Source organism: Carassius gibelio, chromosome B12 (genome assembly GCF_023724105.1).
Source record: "Carassius gibelio isolate Cgi1373 ecotype wild population from Czech Republic chromosome B12, carGib1.2-hapl.c, whole genome shotgun sequence".
Classification (NCBI taxonomy): domain Eukaryota; kingdom Metazoa; phylum Chordata; class Actinopteri; order Cypriniformes; family Cyprinidae; genus Carassius; species Carassius gibelio.
The window spans coordinates 19356162-19378866 of NC_068407.1; the positions used below are offsets into that span (position 1 = coordinate 19356162).

Below are 22705 nucleotides of genomic sequence, written 5' to 3' on the forward strand. Positions count from 1 at the left end.
AACTGGGAATTGTATGGGTTAATTCAGTTAAATTAAGTCTGATTAAATTATATTTGATGTGGCCTTTCTCATTGAATACTTTAGATCATAATTGAACATTGAATATTTCCCAGAATTACTAATGTAAATTTAATGTGATAAACATAATAAATTATATGTTGAGGACAGAATAATGAGAAAGCAATGAGAGTTGGGTGAGGGTATAAATAAACCAGTGTGTGCGTGTGTGTGTGTGTGTGTGTGTTGGGGAACGGGGGGATGCCACATTACTTTATTTCCACTTGACAAGACTTTACATCCCCTACCTCTGTCTCTCTCATACACTGCACATATACTGCTTTATCAAGAAGTTATTGAAAATTAAATATGTAACATAAAATATATTGTACAATATCAAGGAATTGTTATTGCTGTGATTATTATAAGTACTAGAAGCAGTATAGTTTTAAAACAGATTTAGCTATTTATTTGTGTCTGAGTGGACATAATAATAATAATAATAATAATAATAATAATAATAATAATAATAATAATAATAATAATAATAATAATAATAATAATAATAATTGGTAGTAGAATTCAAACAGATTGATGTCTTTATTTACTTATATCTGAGGAGGCATCTTAATAATAACTATTATTATTAAAGCATATTTATTTATTTATTTGATATTTATAATGGGACATATCATCATTAAAATCATAATCTTTATATCAGAAAGTTTTTTTTGTTTGTTTGTTTGTTTTTTATCATAAAAAACACAGCCAAGTGTGTCCAACCTTTTGACTGTGTATGTTAATATAATGATATATCATACATACATTTTAACCAGAATTTGGGTTATTCTCGTGGATCAATCTCGTAATCGTGCGGGTCCGTGTGTGCTTTTCTTACAAAGATAGATATAGCTTTAAGACATGCATATTATTTTTAACTACCCTCTCTCCATCCCTCTCTACCTCTTTTTTTTTTATCGCTGGGGGTTAAAAGTGGGGCGGGAGGGGGGGGGGGGGTGGGGTGTATGGGGGGGGGGGCGGGGCTGGTGAGAGAGAAGAGATGGTCACCATAGCAACAATGCCACGACAAATATTCATCAAGTCCTTTAAAACAAAGCCTAGCGGAGCAGCTTTATCAAATAACTCGCGCAGTTCATCCTGGGACGGTCAGCAGAGAGCTCAACTGCAACACTTCACTGAGGAGAATGAATAGCTTTCTTCCTCAAGTAATCAAAAATAAACTTTCCCGTCTTTCTTGCTTATAATGACAGGTGGTCGTGTTTATGCTTCAGTTCCGCGGTTTCTCCGTGGTTTTTCGTCGTGTTGTGCTGCTGCATCCTCTCTCTCTCCCTCTTCGCTGTCCCTGTCACCTTCAGTCGTGATGTAAACACAGACACAGAGCCCGAGGACAGAGCCACAGCAGCAGCTCAACAGAAGAGGAAGGTGAACGCGGAGTCACGTGGGCCTTGTGATTATCATCTGTTAATCATTATACTGTGTTAAGCTCACTGAGTCTTGTTGTAGCACTTATATATCATTCCTCTTTTTGTTGTTTTTGATTGCTTCTACTGTCCTTATTTGTTAATCTCTTTGGATAAAAGCAAATATAAATAAATGTAAATGTAATGTAAATGTAATCATTATTAATAAGTGTTAGCGCTGCCTGGTGCCAGTTCCCAAACCTTAAAACAGAAATTAAACGATTTAAATAGATTTTTTTTTCATTGCAACAAAAGATCAAATGCAAACACAGAATAAAAACAAAACGTAAACAATAAGGGGTTAATCTAAAGCATAGCCTTCTATGGTTGCTTATAAGATGAAAGAGTCTTACATGCAGTAGAATTTCTTAAAGAGTTTACATACACATCAAAATCTTTCTTGAAAACAAGGAGTTTAGAAGATTTACAAATGTAAAATTTGGCAAGATTGTATATATAATTTTCCACAAAAAACATCCAGTGTCATTGCAGGATAGATAACCTGAGATAACGCATCTGCTTTACAGAAAACAACACTCTATTGACAGATCACACTGTAACCAGATTTAAAGGTACCGTTAACAATCAAATTCTGTCCGCATTTACTCACCCTCAGTTTGTTACAAACCTGTATGAATTTCTGTCTTCTGTAGAACACAAAACTACCAAATATTGTAGCCAGTGGTAGCTAGCCACTGACTTCAGTATGAGATGTTAACCACTGATTCAATGTATAGAAAAAAATATGGACAACGTCATCTGTTGGATATCCACATTCTTCAGAATATCTTTTGTGTTCAGCCGTAGAATGAAATTCTTATAGGTTTGGAAAGACATGAGGTTGAGTAAAGGATGGCAGAATTTTAATTTTTCGAGTGAACTGTGCCTTTAATATTTTAACTTTTTGTGTAAAATAACTGCTAATTTCACTGCAACCATTTCTATACATATCTTTTATTGCCATTCCAACCATGTTATATGCAGTCAAATATTATAAACATTTTTTCTATGTTTCCTGATATTCACTTCTAAAGTTAAGTCATAAAGCAGTCATAAGGCTAGATATGTTTTCTACTCTGTTTTTGGTTAATATACTCTGCTTTAAGAGACATTTCTTCTTTAAGATGTCAGTGTAAACACCCACTGAATGGATGTGTAATAACTTTGCACATTGTACTAGTTAAGCACTTTTTTTTGATTACAGTTTTTTTTTATGATTGCTACAGTTGATTACAGGTGCACCAGGAAGTCTTGTGCTGATTTATTCATCTATATAGGCTAATAAAAGTATAAAAGTGGTTCAATCTGGCCGATTGGTTTCAGTAAAAGCTGTTTTTAAACTAACTTCTTCCTTTTGTGTGACTGACTGAAGTTATTAAACTGCTGCTGTCACCCAACTATAGTTGCCGCTGGACATTTGACTAAGTTTACAAAAAACTATAGATCTCCTGGAAGATTTGTTTAGTTTGGATGATTCTAGTGACCTTCATGATTATACTGATATATCAACAATAAAAACTTATTAGAAATATGAAAATTACATTTCTTTGAGAGGGTTTGCCTTCGCCATGCTTCCTGGAAGTAGGGGTGGGAAGTTGACAATCTATGTGACAGGAGGGAAGTGGATACCTTTTTTTTCTTGAAATCCTTTATTTGGTTGTTCACTTGCATGTCATTGAGGAATATAACATGGATTATCTAGAAAAATACTTACAAAAGGAAAATTACAACTATAAACTGTGGCAACCATAGTTGCCGGTGGGCTGAAGTGATATAGCAGCTTTTTAATGGGAAACAATTAAATCAACCATTTTTCAACAAAGCCGCAGAACAAGGTAGAAACCTTAAAACCTTAATGAGTTTTTCAGATTACACAAATGATTGACTTACAGGCTATTTCGAAACGTACATTTATTGGAACGCTGCAAACACCTTGCCCTGCCACCCGAAACAAAACGCAAAGAAACCAAAACTGGCAGGTGACCGAGTGGGCGGGGTTTGCGCGCATTGAGGGCGGGATGAACGCTCCTGATTGGTCATTGTTGGAAAGGTAGAAAGATCGTTTGAAAAAAAAAGAAAAAGAAAGAAAGACATTAATCACGGGTAGTTTACGTTAATATTTGCATGAACGAAACTTCCAAAGTCTAGATTTTCTGTTATCCCGACTTCGTCGAACAAGGAAGGGATTATTTCGTTTTAAACATTTGCGTCCATCGCCTCTGAATTCTAAACAAAGCTGTAGTTGTCTGAAGTCCCTCAAACAAAGGTAGCCTAACGTTATTTTGATAGGATGCGGTACACCTTGTATATTCGGACTGCCTTCGTCATGCTAATTGGTAGGTGCACAACTTTAATGTTTATTATTATTATTATTAAAATAAAGAACAATTTTTGTTAACTAATTAACAATTACTGTAGAATTGTAATTTCATTGTTTTGTTTTATGTTGTGCGCCATTCAGGGTTCTGGATGGGCGAGGCTCAAGGTAAGAATTTGACCTGATTTCCACTAGGGTTGTGTTTGTCTGTCAGAGGGAAAACTACAAGCTAAAATCAACGCTTAAAACATTAGTATATCCATATATATATATATATATATATATATATATATATATATATATATATATATATATATATATATATATATATACTTAAAATGTGAATTGGTTAATGAAAGTAAAGCAAACAAATGACCAGAATCAATGTTTGGCTCAGAATGTGGTCGACCACAAATGCTGAACAGGATCGTCGGAGGCTCTTCTGCGTCAGAAGGCGCGTGGCCGTGGCAGGTGGATATTCAGGTGAGAATGGCAGCCATGAAACTAAAGTTTTGGTAAACTGAGGCTTTTGATTTAAAAGAATACTTTCTTGTAGCTCGGTCGAACAACACAGATTTAAAGATTAACCTGATAAAATGTGTACCCTAAACGAAAAATCATAATCATCATGATTTTTTTTTTTTTTTTTTTCAGGTCTCATGTACAATTCTATAATAATTATTCATAATTTTACGTATTGACCGAAAATATGTAGGCTGAAGCAAAAACAATACAAAAAATTTTCAGGCAATCCAAGATGTAGATGAGTTTGTATCTTCATCAGATTTGGAGAAATTTAGCATTTTACCACTTGCTCACCAATGGATGCTCTGCAGTGAATGGGTGCCGTCAGAATGTGAGTCCAACTCCAAACCGCTGATAAAAACCTCACAATAAACCACAAGAAATATTCACTTAATTTTACAAGGAAAGGTTTTTCGACTTTTATTAAATGTAAAACATCTTGTATAATCTGAATTGCTGTATTGTTTTATTAAGATACATTATATTTGAGCAACTTGTGTAACTCAGTTTATGAACATAGCCTGTTGCTGACATGGAATTAAAATCTATATTACTGTTACAAATAATCCAACAATTAATGTTGTGTGTAAGAAATACATCATGAAGATGTTTTCAGAAAAGTCAACTTCAGAAAAGTCCTTTAAGCATAATTGTGGATTATTGTGATGATTTATTAGCTGTTTAGACTCGCATTCACTGCAAGTAATGTACAACTAAAACTATGTAACCTGTTAGCCAGCACCCCCCATTATGGGACTCACAGCTGAAAGTGCTCTACCTAACTTATAATTGTAACAGTTTCCTACTTCAGTGTGTTACAAACATAATTTTGGTGTCTTTGGAAAGAAGACCCTTTGGGCTTTACTTTTTTATCAACCAGATTTGATAATGCTCAAAAATATAAAAAGTTATAGACACTGAAGTGCCTTGAATTTATTTATTTAAAAAAAAAAAAAAAAAACACTTAAATATTTTTTTATTTGATATAAAAATACATGAAATGAGTCCTGGAGCAACCTAGGATAGTGTGAGAAATGTTTTATCACAGATGTGTGCACTTTATTTCACGTCTTCTGAACTGTTGACAACGGACACTCGCTAACCCCCACTGAAGGCTTGGAAGAGATGGGACAATTATTTTTTTTTAAACGTTGATCGGATTATTCTGAAAGAGGAAAGTCACATACACCTATAGGATGCTTCAAGGGTGAGTAGAAGATGCATGAATTTTCATTATTGGGTGAATTAAGCCGATGAACAAACAAACTCATCTACATCTTGAATGGCCTGAAGGTGAATACATTTTCAACTAATTTTCGGGTGCGCTATTAAAAAAAACAAAAGGAAAAAATTATTGAGACCTTCATAGATATCAGAAAATTACACCTTTTTATTAAATTCGTTTCAAAAACTTTATGTACAAGTTTCTTATGAGCTATATATTTATCACCTTTTTAAATTTGCAGGGTGAACTACACCTTTTTAATTCCTTATTGCAGTTTTTCCACAATAAATAAATACTAATTTATATATATATATATATATATATATATATATATATATATATATATATATATATATATATATACATACATACACGCACACACACACATTTTTTAAATTTCTCTCTTTAATAAACAAAAAGTCTTTAGATCTCAGCTGAATCCAGAAATTAGTGAAAGCTTTAATTATTTTATTGTCAAGGTTAAGGATACATTCTGAATTGTCTGTCTGGTTGATGTGTGCATTTAGACTGATGGTGAAGGACATGTGTGTGGAGGAACTATCATTTCAGAGAACTGGGTCCTGTCTGCTGCACATTGCTTTCCCAAGTAAAAACACACCCATATAATCTTTGTTTGTTTATTTTTCAGCTTTATATATAATTATATCTCATTATATAAATTTCTCTTCCTTGTCTAGCCCTAATGACATCTCCTCTTACATGGTTTACGCGGGCCGGCATCTGCTGAACAGCTGGAACGCGGACGAGACCAGCCACAGGGTCCGCCGCGTGGTGGTTCCGCTGGGTTACACACACCCTCAGCTGGGTCAGGATATCGCTCTAGTGGAGCTGGCCACAGCTGTCCAGTGGTCTGACCGCATTCAGCCTATCTGCCTGCCATATGCCAACGTGGAGTTCAGCAGTGACATGAGGTGCATGATCACTGGATGGGGTGACATCAGAGATGGAGGTGAGTGAGAAACCCACACTACAGGTGTCTGAAGTTTCATTAAATATGTATTTAACTTTGAAATTATAGTAACATTACATTCAGTAGTAATTAGTAGTGGGCTAAGTAGACTAATAATAATAATAATAATAATAATAAAAACTTGTTTTAAATGCTTTAAAGTGAAATAGGCCTCACAACAATATTTTAGCATGAAATGAACAGTGTGAACGGATAGTCATTTTGAGATTTGCTAAAGATTACATGTATTATTATTAAGATTAAGTGTGCGATAGCACTTTTATCATAGTTTAGCATACATAATTGAATCCTATTAGACCAGTAGCATCGCGTTCAAAAATGACCAAAGAGTTATGATATTTTTCCTATTTAAAACTTGACTATTCTGTAGTTATATCGTGTACAAAGTTAATAAGTTAACTTAAAATAAATAAGTTTAGATTTTCTTGGCCGATATGATTAGGAACTATACTTCATTTCCGGCATAATAATCAAGGAACTGCGATCCCGTAACATGGCCACAGCAGGCGCAGTGATGTCACGCAGCGCCTGAGAATAGTCCCAAGCTAGTTTGTGTAGTTGCAGCAATAGCAGAGTTGCTAGGAACAATTTTCAGGGACTGTGTAATATCACTGCGCCTTTAATAATTAAGAGTTAATGATGCTGAATAATGATCCTAAATAAGTTATTGTTTACATAGTGTGTATTGTGTATATTTATTATGTGTATATATATATAAATAAATAAAAAATGCATGTGTGTACATTTTTAAGAAAAATAGCTTGTTTTTAAATAAGTAAATGAAAAAAAATCACAATACACATTATGTAAAAAAATTTGGATATGATTTATTGTTTGAAATCATTAGTTATAATATTTATAATATAATAATTTAGATCAAACAGTGCAGCATTGGTAAGCAGAAGAATTTTCTTTAAAATGTATATTGTAACTATTGCAAACTTTTGATTGGTAGTGTTTGTATATTGTGTGAAATATTGGAAATTGCTACAAGCAGTGCATAACGAAGTTTTTGTTCTTTCAGTGTGTACAAAGACACAAAAGCACTCCTCTTGTTATTTCTCATGTCTTGTTCAGTGGCTCTGCAGGGCGTTGGGGCATTGCAGCAAGTCCAAGTGCCAATCATTGACTCAAAGATTTGTCAGGACATGTTTCTGATAAACCCCACAGAGAACATTGACATCCGCCCTGACATGATGTGCGCTGGATTCCAAGAAGGAGGCAAAGACTCCTGCCAGGTGAGGGGCGCATTGCTTGAGGGAGACCATACGATTTTAAAATAAAAATACCACTGTTTCTAATACCTTTCTGTTGTTCTATATCTCTGCATGCATGCTTTTCCAGGGCGACTCCGGCGGCCCTCTGGTGTGTCAGATCAGTGATGGAAGTTGGGTGCAAGCTGGAATTGTGAGCTTCGGGCTCGGCTGCGCTAAACCAAACCGACCAGGAGTCTATGCCAAAGTATCCAGCTTCACTAGCTTCATCCAGAACACTGTCGGAGGAGTCCAGCTCAAGAGCGCATCGAGTCACATCTGGGCTGACCGGGTCATGGTGCTCATCAGGACTCTGCTGCTCCTGGTATTGGTGCAGCTGCTGAGATAAACACACACGGATCCTCGCACAAGCCAAAAACCACAGTCCTACATAAAGAGAGATTTTTAATGCCATAAGTAGTTTTTAAATCAGTTTTTAAACAACTTTATATAATGTAGTTTCCTATTTGGGTTGAACCAAAAATACACACCAAATTATTTGAAATGAAAGATAAAAGCATGTCTTTTACCACTTGATTAATAATATATTCTTTTAATTATTTGGAACTGTCCTGATTAACACTGAGATGGTTAAACAATGTAATTAAACTGTGCAAATAATGCCATTTTTAAACCAAAACGCTCAAATTTTTCTCATAGGCAGCTTAACAAATGTGAGTTTTGACAGTGCATACTGAAATATTAATGGACACTTATTTGATCCAGCCTTTTGCACAGCAATTATAAATGTTATTTACCTCTGCATCAAGACATGTGAAATTAAGATCACCTGTGCAACTATGATGTGAAGGATTTAATGCTTTTCTAGAGTCAGTTGCATATTTGTATCTCTTGGTGACCATTTCTATTAAAATGCTGTAAATATACTTTATAATAAAGTGATTTTTGTAATTGATATATTTTGAAATGTTTATATTTATGGTAGAAGTAAACACTCGTGAATTGACCTGTCTTTAAACATTAGCACTACTAATACTATCATAGCAACTGTGTGTGTTAATATATATATATATATATATATATATATATATATATATATATATATATATATATATATGTCTCTGCTATTTTCATAAGAATAATGTGTTTTTTTTTTTTTTTTTGTGGCAATGGATATCATACTTAGCCTTTAGCGTTGCATATAAATTCATTAATTATATGTCTCTGCCTCGTACAGTGATCCGAATCCCATCAGATTGGAATCGGAAGTTATTTCAGACACTCGCTGGTGTCTGAAAGTGACTTTTGAGCTTTAAAAGTTCCTTTTTCAAATGTCTTAAATGTTGATTTTGCCTGACACGGTACAGTCCACCCAAAATTTCTTCAGACACCTTTCTCACATTATCAGTTTATTCTCTAGAGTTTAGAAAATGTAACATAATAACAAAATATGACAAGAATTCAAGAGTTCAACTGTGTCAGAACAAACTCCTCATGATAATGTCAGATAACTTTGATTGAAATGCATGTAATGAATTAGGTTGAATAGCTTTCAGCTGTTAAATTTAAGTACACAATTCGATAATACCAGTGTTGGTCAACCAATTACCAAGCAATGCATAATGTTGTTCATTTTGTGGTGTAATAAGGTTTAGCAATTAAAGAAAACTACTTAAGCAAAACATGGTCAAGTCAAAGAGTCTGAATATATATATATATATATATTTTTTTTACTTGAATTTGCTATCCTTACTTACAGAAATGAAATACAGTGTCCTGCACCCACTAATATATATATATATATATATATATATATATATATATATATATATATAAATTCAGTTTCTGATTTTAAAATCCAGTGTCTGAATAATTTTTGGCTTGACTAAAATACAAAATACTGCAGAAGAAAAAAAAATACCAACACACAAATCCCTTGATAGCTTTATTCAAGACAATACTCTTTGTTGCTGGTGTAAAACAGAGCAAATCTGCATGTGGTGCAGTAAGTTTCACTATTTTCTACAAGGCATTCATGCAACATCAAATGAAATCTTCTTCTACTTTCTACAGTCATGATGTCATTGTGCTCGGCTGTGTTTCAATACTGCTGCCCTGCTGATGGCTCCTACTGTAGTGTACTAGAAAATAGCTTTAAACACTGGTCTCCTAAACAAGTCATCATTTCAAGTGGATTATTCTCTAAACTAAATGTTGGGATACTCCAGGGTGAATGAATGGCACTAGCACTGCTGAACCCTTTCAATCCGGATCTGAATTGCTTGGCAATGGAACTGAAATTCTGAGAATGGAAACCCCTTGAGAACCGAACGGAGCATTATACTTTAATGTTGGCACAAATACATAATGCATACAAACCCATTAAAGATAAAGGCACTTTTCTGGGTAAGATTCTAGGTAAAGGCCTTAATAATTTGAAGCCTCAAACAAATTCTCGCTACCGTACACTAGTGCACAATACAGCTATCAATTTCCTCTGTTCATGGCCCTCAACCGGTTCTACAAAGGGATGGAGACGAAATGCATGGACTGATCAGGTATCAGGAAGCGTTGAGTTGTCAGAGAGGATCATGGGAGATCCCAGCTGGAGCTCCTGCTGAAGGGACTCCATGTCAGCAGAGGTCATGTGGTGTACCTCGAGCCAATCAGAGAGCAGGGATGCAGACAGGGGGGCCAAGTCATTGTGACTAATGGAACAGAGAATTGAGACCATTGAAACGCACATTACAGTCAAGTACTGTAATTATCAGTGATGTACAGTTTCAAAATAGAGCGTAGGGATCTGAACTGACCTTTCCCTGAGGTCCGAGTGCTGGAGTTCGGTGAGGGACTGAGTGAGGAGGTCATCGAGGTCGAAGCCGACACCGTATCCCGCTCCACTGCCTTTAGGAGTCACTGAGAAAACCGGCGGCAAAATGTCTTCAACCTGGCAGGAAAAACAATCGAGAGAAGAATAAAACAAATGAACAAGGTCAAAATGAAAACATAATCTCATAGAAAACACAGGAATATGTTTTCCAAACATAAGTCACAGAGCCCATATGTACGAAAGCTTGTTTGAACCATGAGTAAAAAAAGGTCATTGCAATTTTATTTCTTTAAGTCTTAAGACTTTATGTCTCACAGTGTTAGCCTCCATGCATAACATAATCTGTTTCAGAAAATAAAACAGAAATAAAATAATAATAAAAATAATAAAAATGCCTGGCATGACCTCTAGGGGGCCACAGTTTTATTTTCAAATAATCTAACAATACATTAATCAGTCCCTAAAAATAATACATAATAATGAGACAGAAAAAACAATGCCTTGCATGACCTACTTATAATATATTATTTATTTAAATAAAATATTTTTTTAAAGTACTAAATGTTTTTCTCATCCAGCATCATTGGTGCTACACATAAACTAAAAAATAACAAAAAAAATGATTCATGCTTACTTTAAATATAGAGGTCACTAGTTGTAGTTTTTAAGTTCTTCAAAATTAAACTAAACAAACTAAGACATGCTGCTTTGGTAACTAGCCGAAAAAAAAGCTATATTTTATTTTCAGTTAACCCCAACCTGCAAATATTTGTTTTAAATTCCCTAATTGTTCCAGGTTATCCTTGACCGCTATTACCCAATAACCCAAATAAATGTCTTAACCCAAATTCTAATTAAATGATAACAGGTTTTGCTTTTCTAAGCAAACAAACTTCCACCTGGAAGTAAATATGTTACTACTAAATTTATTGTAGAAACATATTTTTCTGTTAAGTTTCCATGCAACGATTTGTATTGTGAAAAGTTATATATATATATATATAAATAAACTTGAATTGAACTGAAAATTAAAATGCATAACAATAATAAAAAATACCATATGCTCATATACACTCACCTGTGACTTTGAGAGCTGCTGTGTGACTGTGTGGATGTCAGGGATGCTGTTTGCCGGCTGACCCGTGTCATTGAGACCAAGGCAGGGTTGAGCCGCAGCTCCTGAAGGCTGTTTTGAAGGGCCCTGCGCATGTGAGCCATTCTGTCGCTCTTCTAAAACACAAAGTTTGTCCAGGGCTTGAGGACCATTGCTGATCTGTGGATTGGAAAGAGTCGTGCTGGTGTCCGAGACGTCAATGCTGGGGTTCAGAGCTGAAGCTTTGGTCATAAATGATTCCAGCGGCAGCAGCTGGATGTGAGCGTTGGACTGCGACGGCGTGATGTGCTTCTGCTGCATGTGTATGTGTGCAAAGCCCGTGTGAGCGGGGTTATTCAGTTGAGGTGGAGTTTGGTGGGTTTTCGTTGGTTGGTGTGGAGCTGTTCCTGTCCAGTTCTCAAGACTGGTGAACATTGTTCCAACAGTCAGAAACTGAGGTTTCAATACGTTTTTGGCAAAGGCACATGGGGCATTTGCCATACCAACACTTCCACCACCTCCTACAGCAACGATCCCAACGTCTCCATTCTGAGCTGGACCTAAAGAGACGGGCTGTGCATCATGAGTCGGAGTTGGATGGAATATCCCAGCTGCCAAACACTGTCCTATTTGTGGCAGCATTTGTGGCGGTTTGAAAGCTTGCACTTCGTTGGGTTGTTTTGGCACCACTGATTCTCCCCCGTCTGAGTTTGTTTTTACGACATTGCTTCCTTTTGCTGGCTGGATTTGGACCGTTTTACCCTCACCGGTCTTGGCACCATTGGTTTCCGCAGTTTGTGATTTGTCCACCCGGTTGTCCATCATTCGTCCCCAGCGCTCCAACAGCTTCTTGTCGTTGTCACTGAGTAACATGCCCCCCAAAGAATTGCCTTGATTTCCCTCCTTTTTCTCCTTCTCTTTCTGCTTCCTTTTTCGCTCCATTGCACGCTCCTGTCTCTTCCTCCGCTTCTCTTCCCTCTCTCTTTGTCTCTCCTGGGCCGTGACTGGCTTCTTCTGCTCTGGTCCAGAGTTGGAGGAGGAGAGGGATGAGGATAAACCTCCAGAAGGTCCTCTGAGTAATTCAATACCAAGAGCTGCAGAGCCTCCATCTGGGGAAGAGAGAACCAGTACATGATTGACATGAGAGTACTTGTCATTACTTGAAATAACTGAGAAAAAAATGGACAAACATTTTATATATATATAACATGAATATAACAAAGTTAACAATTTTCTATTCAGGTTTATAACAGTGTTTGTGAGTAGAAAGAGGAAGTGTCAACTTAATATCTAAACCTGGAGCACAAAACATAAGGGTCAATTTTTTAAAACTGAGATTTATACATCATCTGAAAGCTGAATAAATGAGCTTTCCACTGGTGTACGGATAGGACAGAATAGGACGATATTTGGCCGAGATATAACTATTTGGAATATTGTGGAATCTGAGGATGCAAAAAAATCTAAATATTGAGAAACATGATCTTCACTTCATATCCTTATGTTTTTTGGCATAAAAAAATCAATAATTTTGACCCATACAATGTATTGTTGGATATTGTTACAAATATAACCATGCACCTTATGACTGGTTCTGTGTTCCAGGGCCACATATAACTCAAATATTACACGTATAATATTTAAATTAAAAATATATAAAACATTAAATATATAATATTTAAAAAAATATCTAAAATACACTAAGATTCTTATGTCTGGGGTCTTTAAGATTTATAAAAAATTTTGAATGTCACTTTTGCTCACCGGATTGCATTAATTTAATAAAAAACACTAAGAAACGTTTATATTCTGAAATATTATTACAAAGAAAGCTATTGTTTTTATATTGTAAATGTATTTACTGGCACTTTTGATTAATATAATGCATCTTTGCTGAATAAAAGTATTAATTTATTTGGAAAAAATAAATTATTTACAGACCCTAAAAGTATGCCTGTTATTTTATATTCATAAGATTAAGATAAAAAAAATGTTAGAGCAGAAAAAATGTCTCAAAATTGGGAATTAGTAGTAGTACCAATTTTGGGGGTCTGTGGCAGCAAATCTGAGACCACACTTAATGTTAAGCAAACTACAGTATGGCCACATTGCAAACTCTCTCACCTCGAGCTTTCTGCCTTAGTGCTGATTTAAGCAAGGCAGCTTTGAGAGCTGCCTTCGTGTCCTCTGAAATTGCTCCCTCTTTTTTTGTACCTTCCCCGGTTGTCGCTCTTCCTCCTTTGCCCAGGGAACGAGTGAGATTTTGAGAAAGCGACTGAGCCTGGGACTGTGTGAGAGAGAGTGAAGGGATCGACTGAGGAAGACTTGAAGTGGGCGGAGTCTGAGAGACGGGGAGGGACGGAAGCATTTGATTAGACGAGTCAAGACCCTCTTTTGTGCAGTTCGTCATCGGTTCCGTAAACGACGTCTCTTTGTCCGTGGGAGTGGTCAGATCGATGGTCTCAGGCTGGCCGTCAGAGTTCGCGCTGGGCATATCCACATCCTGGCAGCTTACCTGAGCCAAATGTGACAGAATCTGAGTAAGCTGATGTGGAGCTTGAAACGAGTTTGCATTCGTTTGAATTTGAGTAGCGTCTGTAGGTTTGAAGTTGAGACTTGTGCGAGTTTGTGCTGTTTCTGCTAAGCTTTGAGACTGCGGAATCGCGCAAAGAGTGCTACCAGACACCCCAACCCCCTCCGAACTAGAATGGAGAGGCCTAAACAGGATCTTCTTCCTGATGCCCTGCTTCTTCTTATGGAAGTCCTGGATTTCTACTAGTATAGCTTCTTTGATTTGTTCTTTGCCCATTGGCTGCCGATCAAACTCAAAATCAAAGGCAGGAACGCACACTGGCTCATCGTCTGGGTCGTGGTACTTGGCAAGGTAAGGGTGTGCGAGGGCTTGACATGCACTGATGCGCTCACGAGGGTCAAAACGGAGCATTGCACCCAACAAGTCCAATGCACTGGGCTCAGCTTGTGGATACAGTGCTGCAAATGGCTCTGCTGCTTTAGAAGGGAGGCTTCGCACGTACGAACGCACCCGGTCCGACCCTATTGAGCCGAGGATGCTCTCGGGTGGTGTTCCCAAAACTGAAAGAATCAGCTGAAGCTGATGCACGTAGTTTTTCCCTGGAAACATCTGCCTCCTGCCGAGCATCTCTCCAAAGATGCAGCCAACAGACCAGAGGTCGATGGCCAAGCTGTAGTGGTGAAGCGACAACATGAGTTCAGGAGCGCGGGTACCATCGTGTGGCCACGTATTCAGTCATAAATGAACGCGACTCTTCGGAGTGGGCCGCGCTTAATCCACGCGCCATGCCGAAGTCACCTATCTTCAGCTCGCAGTTTTCATTCACCAGCAGGTTGGACGGCTTGAGATCACGGTGAATGACGTTGGCCGAGTGAATGTATTTCAGGCCTCTTAACAGCTGATACAGGAAGTAGCGTGTGTGTTCAGGGGTCAGAGGTTGGTGGGAGTGAATGATCTGATGCAGGTCGCTCTCCATGAGGTCAAGTACCACATACCTAAAGAATGATAGTCACTTTTAGCACATTAAATATGAGGAGAGAATATGCTTGCTGCTTTGAACTCAAGCTTACACTGATTTGAAAGCCGAGTGAGGGACCTCAGGCTGGAGAATGTCTTTAATGGCGATGATGTTGTCGTGTTTGAAGTGCTTGAGAATCTTCAGCTCTCGCAGAGTGCGTTTGGCATTCGTCACAACCTCAAAGGCATTAGGGATCTTCTTTATTGCCACCTGCTGGCCTGAATGCATGAATAAGTTCAGATGTTAGACATATTACCAAATATCTATCCAAACAGATTGAGAAATTCAAAATTAACAGATAAACACCTAATATACACCTAGATATACACGTTATTTTTCAACACAGAATAAGCTTTTTTCGAAATCAATAGTGGCTACAGGTATATGATTAGAAGAATAAGTGTCAATGCTATAACTATTTGCGCTACAAACTAGTTTGTTTATGATTACAATAATACATTTAATTAATTTAAATTAAAGCTGCAAGCAGCAATGAAAGGGCCCTCGCACCTGGGATCACCGCCACCTGGTGTTTTTAGGAAAACAGTGAAAGGTGAGCAATATGCATTTAAAATGTTAAATATAGTAGGAATATGTCATTTATATGTGCCAAACTTCCTGCTGCCAGCTGGTGGCGCTATAACTATAATTGAATTGCTGGCATGTAGATTTCTTTAGGCCAGGACATTTATCAAACATCTGAGGTTTGATGCCGATTGAACATGGTATGTTTTAAGTTGGTGTGTAACAAGCAGAGGTGGAAAGAGTACAAAAATATTCTACTCAAGTAAAAGTACCATAACATGAATGAAATTTTACTTAAGTGCAAGTAAAAGTACCAGTCTAAAAATCTACTCAAGTAAAAGTAAAAAGTAGCTTGTTTAAAATTTACTTAAGAGTAAAAATTACTTAGTTACATTTTAACAGTGATGGGGAGGCAAAAATGGGACCAAGGGTGTCAGACTCAGTTCCTGGAGGGCCACAGTCCTGCACAGTTTAGATATAACCCTAATTAAACAAACCTGATCCAGCTAATTTAATAATTTAGGCTTATTTGAAAACTACATGATATGTGTGCTGGAGCAGGGTTAGAACTAAACTCTGCAGGGCTACGGCCTTCCAGGTACTGAGTTTGACACCCCTGGCACAGGCCTATTAATCTCAAACTAGTTGTTTTTAATTAAAGAAATCAGTTATTTAGAATAATAAGACATTTGGGCTGTTACCAGGCAAATCAGTATCAACAAACTCATCTTTTCAATGCAGACAAAATGCAGAAGCTTCATCGGAAGTGGCATTTAGATGTATTTACACACTGTTTAGTGCAGGACAAGAATGCATTTAACCTGCAGTTACAAATGCATGAATAATGTTTTGATATACAAGACATAAAATGTTGAATACTCATTTGAAATGATAAGAAATAAATTATTAAAAAAAAAAATCATCTTTAATTGTGAACTTAAAATGGCCAGTATGTCTCAGCAAGTCACTGTTAATAAGTGAGTCATTGCGATTGAACCGAATCATTTAAACGGTTGATTCATTCAGGAACTAAACAGTCATGTTGCTCAGAGATGCAAAACTGTGCTTTGGTGGCTATGTTTGGAATTATTTTTTGTTGTTAAAATAGAGCAAAAACAGGCAATATGGTATCTAAAATGCAAGTCTCTTAATTAACTTGTTTACTGACCTGTTGTAAAATATGTATGTATATACATATATATATATATATATATATATAATCATGATGATTTTTGGAGGAAAAGACGGCATTCTTTGTGTGATTTTGATTTACTATATGAAAATTATATATGTAAATTTTCTGCCCCTATATCTTCAATTTTGTGATCAGTTTAAATGCATTTTAACAGACTGAATCACACAGTGAAAGAATGCACTGTAAATGCGCGCGCACATTGTTAAAACAACGATATTATAGCAGACGATATATCCCAGATATATCGCACACTCCGCACCAGTCTTTTTGGCTAATTTGTGCAAAACCTCTTGCTAAAATGTCAAAGCTTCATTTTAACCACCAATGCAACGTTGCAATTATTTAGCTTACCTCTACACGCTTGTGAACGGTTGATGTCGAGATTTTATAAGCTGCTAGTTTGGTCTCTCTAGGTAAACACAGATTACACTGCATAGAGCATAAATATGGCCAGGGATCACTTCATTTCCTTCGAGTTCAACTTCAGAATATGACTGGGTTTCGTTTTCAGCGGGGTCTGCACCACTAACGCCTGTTTTGTCCGTCTGCATCTTTCTTGTGATTTTAGCGCCAGTTTGTTCTCCTGCCCATTATTTACTGACGTAGTTTCCAGGGAGCGAATTATATTATTATTATAATTATTATTATTTTTACTCAGTAATTAATGTGTTTTAAAATGTAGCGAAGTACAATACTTCAAACTAAATATACTTAAGTAAAAGTAAAATTACAGATTTTAAAAATTACTTTAAAAAGTAGAAGTACACAAAAAAGCTACTCAATTACAGTAACGCGAGTAAATGTAATTCGTTACTTTCCACCTCTGGTAACAAATCATATCCTGTTGCCAGCAGGTGGCGCTATTATGATAACTGAATATTGGTGTTAAACATATGTTCAGGCTATAAATGAGAAAGCACCCTAACAGCACGGTGTCTAACCGTGCCGAGAATTCCGGGCCAAGAGCGGTTTGTAATCGTTCGGTGCTGTACTAGACTCGCATGGAAATACAACTGTAACCGTACCTGACTGTTTCGCGAAAGATGCCAGGTGATCAAAAAGATTATTTGAATCTCAAAATAAAAAAAAATAAAAAAAATGCCAGGCCACCAAACGAATATTGAAATAATTCAGAGCTACTCGAGAGTCTGCTAATGCGTCTTCAGCAAATTGTGTTACTTCACCAATATTACAACCAACAGCGGAGACGCATCATATACATCATGAAATCATCACCTCCATACAGGTACTGTTTACTAATAAAAGTGATAGCGCCAACTACTGGCCCGGCACATGTAAGACAGCGTTTTTAGCCGTTTTCGCAGTTATGTGTAAACGCGAATCCTTTTGAAAACATTACAAGGGAAAAACTTTTTAGTTTTTGACTACATTGCTGTTGTGTAAACCTAACCTATGATGGATAGGAACATTAATTGATTATTTACATTTTGAATTAAAATAATTACATGATATGTATTTTTTCTACACCAAATATACTTAAACTATTTTGCAATGGTAAGAAAACCCTTTACGAATTTACATGCAACTCAGGGAACATGATTGTGTTCATTTTCTTAATAATTTTTTAATCCCCTTAAATTGACAGGCTAAATTAACAGCCCCGATTACAATACATTATCTTAAAAAATATACTAATTGCATATAAAATCAGTATAAAAATATACTTTTTGCATATTAGTAAACAAATTAATAATATCATAATAATTAATAAATAAATTGATATTTATAATCGTATAATTATTATTTATTTTAATATTGTTTGTATAATTGTATAATAACAATAATAATCATTATTATAGGGTAATAATTTTGTTATAAAAGCATTTTAATAGTTATGTAATAAATGGTAATCAATAATAATTCAAATAATTACTTAATTATTTTAAGTCATTGAAATGCATCTTTGCACCCTCACCATTGTCTCGTCTTCGGGCCGATGAGACCACACCATAAGCACCTGTACCAATGGTCTCAATAATGTCATATTCTTCCCCAACTTCAAATTTCACATCCAGGGAGTGGGCTTTCAGCAGAGCCAAGTTCTTATCAGCGACAGTATTTGCATCTGTTACAATGGATGTGTCATCATTGGGCTGAGAGGGACCTTCTGTAACGCCTCTGTGATGGTTCTTGTCCGTGTTGCCCTCTCTCCTGTTATTGCCCTCAGAGGCTTTTTGAGCTGGCACTGCTTGGGTGTCATTTGTCTCGTCCCTCTCATTGGTTGACATTCTGAAACAAAACATTCAGAAAACAGTTAAAGATTTTAGATTTTACTTTCTGTTCAGCTTATTACAATGGCCTCTAAACTCCTCTTGGACATCCCAGACAGTGAATGCACAGTCAAACTAATCTTTCCTATTAATCAGTAACAGAAAAGATAATCATTTACAGTATTTCAAAAACAGAACCACTTGCATGTAACACACACACACATGTGTACGGTTTGTTTGAAAACACAATTCAAATAATCCAAATATAAAACAAGCATTTATGTATTTATTGTTTCAGGAAATAAAATTATGAGAGGTGCACACAGCTGCGAGTAGCTTCTAACCGAAACCATAAATTACGGAAGCAGATATCAGATATTTGTAATTGCTTGTAATGGGACACATATAGTAGAGGTCCAGCAGGGCGTAGCTGTCGACTGTGAGCAATTAATCCTGCTAACATACCGCAGGGGCGTGAGAGCCTGGAGTGGCCCAGAAGAGCTTCAACAACATATTCACTCGTGCTTTATTTTCATGTTGGAACACGGGCCAAAAAAAGCAAATATTCTGAAATAAAAGCGGTCATAATTACCTGTTAATATATGAAGGCAGCGGAAATTCTGAGCGGTTCTTTCAAAGCATGTCTATTCTTTGCTATCGCGAAGCACCGTTTTACTTCCTTGTGTTCTTCCCTATTGTGTTTGAATGGCAGCAAAGCTACCAATCGACTCTATGATCGCAAGATGATAAACCAATGAGATTCGACGACATTGCTAAAGGGACGGCCTCTTTGAGATGTAAAATAGGGTCATTCTTTGGGCGGCGTCGAGTGTAAGAAAGACGCGCAGATCCCATTACATGTCATACTCTATATAATAATTTATAAACACAACAATATGGAGGTTCAGACATGTAGGAGCAACAACAACAATAATAATAATGATAATATGAAAATAAATAAAGGACTAAATTGGATGCATACTTAATAATTATATTAATTAATTAATTTATTATTTAAATATGGGAATAAATAAATACATAATGCATTTTTGGTTTCCATACAACTAAACATTCGTTTCAATCACCCAAACCGTCACACTGTGTTTTAAAACGTCCATGCATTTATGCAGTCGGGGCCAGTGTTTATAATGTCAGTCCTATTTATCTAACTGGACAATGACCGTCTGCTTCCCGACCATCTGTACTGTTCAATCAAAGTGCTCACGTAACACACATAAAAAAACAGTAGATTGCTAATTAGCAAAGCTACAGTATACACTGCGCGATTACATTGTATCGTATTAGTGCTAAAATGTATCCTGAGATGTGAACGCGTCTCATCAGAGGGGGATTTCTGAGCCTTCAAGCGCCACCTACAGGACAAAAGCGCATCCTCATAGGAAACCGTTATTACAGTAGCATCGCTCATGCCACGCGTTTCAGTTCTGTGCTCCAATCACAGCCCTCCTCTCAGACTTTTCCACGTTGCAATATTTTCAAGGTGGGAGCTTAGAAAAAATCGAGCAAACATAGCAACAGTAGCAACTTTTTAGTCTGGAAGTATAGCCTACAAAACAGGTTTTTGTAAATTATTTGTCAAAACTTTTAAAACTGTAACGACAATGTCCTCGAGTCATTCCTCTACAGGAGTTCCTAAATGGGAATATCGCGTCCGCTTCGTCCTGTGTTTTCTGGGTTTAGTTCTCTCGGTTTACGCGTTGCATGTCGAGCTGTCCCGGGAGAACGATCCCGAGTATCGCGCGATGTGCGACCTGGGCCATTCCGTGAGCTGCTCTAAAGTCTTCACATCCAGGTAATGCGATCATTTCAGTTCAGGTCTTCATTCATTGATATCACACAGACAGTATTTTAAGGCAAGACACCCCCAGCGAATAGGGAAAAATGTAATAATGTTAACTAATGTAACTAAGTTTCTTCCTCAGCTAACTGATAGCCTACATTAGACTTTAAATAATAATATTAATAATAATAATAATACATTTAACAAAGACAAGTTTTCTGATTTGTTTAAAGATGCAAATTATGCATTATCTTATTAAATATGCACTTATGTGCATACTTTTTAAATAACAGAATTTTTGCCTAAATCCAAGTAAAAAATGTTTGATAAAAAAAAAAAAACTAAATACTAAAGTGGAGATTTCTAGCTCAGTGCAAGAGAGAAGAAAAAAAAAGAAAAAGAAAAACAAACAAACACATTTTTGTAAATCAAATTTAGAAATAAAAGAAACACTTAAGCATTTACTTTGAATATTTCATCATTTCCATTAGTCAAACAGTAAATCTCAGAATTGACTAGTGCATGAAAAACAGTAGTGTTGTGCCATAGTCTTTGTTAATAAGTTCTGTCTTATGCAACCTGCAAACAATGAATATTTGCCTGCAAAAACATCCATTATCAACTGATGGATTGGAGGAACTTTGCTCTTTTTCAGATGGGGACGTGGATTTGGGCTCGTCCAGATCTTTACTTCCAAAGAAAGCCTGTTAAATCAGCCAAACAGTGTCTTGGGAATCATTTTCTATGCATTGCAGCTGGGTTTAGGTAAGTGCTGTGCACACTAATGGTGTGTACTGGGACCCAAAAAGTTATTTCACCAATAATATAAAACCAAGTTTTATCTGCAAATACATTTTAATCAACAGGCCAGCAGGTGTCCAGTAGAGCAGCGTTCCTCCTTGTCATATCTTCTTGGGTGTCAGTGGCTGGATCTGTATATCTGGCTGTTATTCTGGCATTCGTCTTGGGTGATTTCTGCGTGGTCTGTGTCTCAACCTACGTCATAAACTTTGCTCTCCTCTACACAAACCTAAAGAGAAGGACGGGACTGGAGGGACGTGTGAAGAAAGGGAAGCGTGAATGACACTTGTTTTTTTTTGGGAAGACATCTGGGATTAAGCTGCCTTGATGGCATGTCTGAAATAAAAGTTTACAGATAATTGTTTATTACTGAAAATCCTGGCACTTTGCAGACTTGTCTTAGTTAAAAGAATACTAACAATAATCTGGACTTCACATGTTCATAGACACAAATAGGGGAGGAAGATTCGGTTTTATTTATAATCTGTTTCAGAATAATGAAAAAATGTCTTCATGGAAGGGATGATACAGTTATCAGAAAGTGTATGATGCTCATCATGTGTTTTGCATCCAGGTCAGATTTTTACATTTACAAGTAGGCTAATGTGAAACCCAAGTTCTGATAAAATATTGATTAAACCTTTATGTGATTAATAAAGTCAGATTTTCCATTGAACCCTGTCTGATTGTGTGCTCATGTCAAGTGTATGAACATTTAAATGTACAGTTTTGCCCTAATTCTGCTGCTTCTTACAGAGATACAGATACTACAGTATATGTATACTTTTTAACAGCAGGTCCACATTGTGACCAAAAAAAATTAATAATAATAATAATAAATAAAAATAAATCTTATGATAAAATAAAAAGTAATAAATACTAGAATATAAATAAGTACCAACAAAATTAATATAATAAGAATATATTA

The 22705-nt window shown here is 36.3% G+C and overlaps 3 protein-coding genes across 4 annotated transcripts; 2 read left to right on the forward strand and 1 right to left on the reverse strand.

Moving 5' to 3' along the window:
- The first annotated feature begins 3521 nt into the window (after positions 1–3521).
- On the forward strand, positions 3522–8705 carry LOC127968692 (serine protease 33-like). 2 transcript variants are annotated; one of them, XM_052570026.1, is made up of 7 exons: positions 3522–3814; positions 3940–3963; positions 4193–4278; positions 6073–6152; positions 6244–6515; positions 7614–7774; positions 7881–8705. In XM_052570026.1, exons 1-7 carry the CDS (start codon positions 3769–3771, stop codon positions 8136–8138), a joined length of 927 nt encoding a protein of 308 aa, XP_052425986.1. In that variant the 5' UTR covers positions 3522–3768; the 3' UTR covers positions 8139–8705. The 2 variants fall into 2 exon arrangements, with proteins under 2 accessions (XP_052425986.1, XP_052425987.1); XM_052570027.1 differs by having other exon boundaries at positions 3555–3814; positions 7707–7774.
- Positions 8706–9682: 977 nt separating this feature from the next.
- On the reverse strand, positions 9683–19881 carry LOC127969357 (mitogen-activated protein kinase 7-like). Its single transcript, XM_052571241.1, is given in 8 exon segments — positions 9683–10458; positions 10564–10697; positions 11659–12782; positions 13798–14914; positions 14916–15201; positions 15277–15442; positions 18881–19194; positions 19768–19881. Coding segments are annotated over 7 exon segments (3294 nt in total). The 5' UTR covers position 19194; positions 19768–19881; the 3' UTR covers positions 9683–10304.
- A 764-nt stretch (positions 19882–20645) lies between these two features.
- vkorc1 (vitamin K epoxide reductase complex, subunit 1) lies at positions 20646–22453 on the forward strand. Its single transcript, XM_052571135.1, has 3 exons — positions 20646–20988; positions 21632–21741; positions 21843–22453. Exons 1-3 carry the CDS (start codon positions 20798–20800, stop codon positions 22058–22060), a joined length of 519 nt encoding a protein of 172 aa, XP_052427095.1. The 5' UTR covers positions 20646–20797; the 3' UTR covers positions 22061–22453.
- Positions 22454–22705: the final 252 nt, after the last annotated feature.

What these genes read in the sequence shown, in the direction of transcription:
- LOC127968692 (XM_052570026.1), top strand. Translation starts at nt 3,769, where the DNA reads ATGCGGTACACCTTGTATATTCGGACTGCCTTCGTCATGCTAATTG. An exon ending in TGCCTTCGTCATGCTAATTG is followed by an intron (nt 3,815 to 3,939) that starts GTAGGTGCACAA and finishes TGCGCCATTCAG; the next exon opens with GGTTCTGGATGGGCGAGGCT. An exon ending in CGTGGCAGGTGGATATTCAG is followed by an intron (nt 4,279 to 6,072) that starts GTGAGAATGGCA and finishes GTGTGCATTTAG; the next exon opens with ACTGATGGTGAAGGACATGT.
- vkorc1 (XM_052571135.1), top strand. Translation starts at nt 20,798, where the DNA reads ATGTCCTCGAGTCATTCCTCTACAGGAGTTCCTAAATGGGAATATCGC. An exon ending in TCTAAAGTCTTCACATCCAG is followed by an intron (nt 20,989 to 21,631) that starts GTAATGCGATCA and finishes GCTCTTTTTCAG; the next exon opens with ATGGGGACGTGGATTTGGGC. An exon ending in TGCATTGCAGCTGGGTTTAG is followed by an intron (nt 21,742 to 21,842) that starts GTAAGTGCTGTG and finishes TTTAATCAACAG; the next exon opens with GCCAGCAGGTGTCCAGTAGA.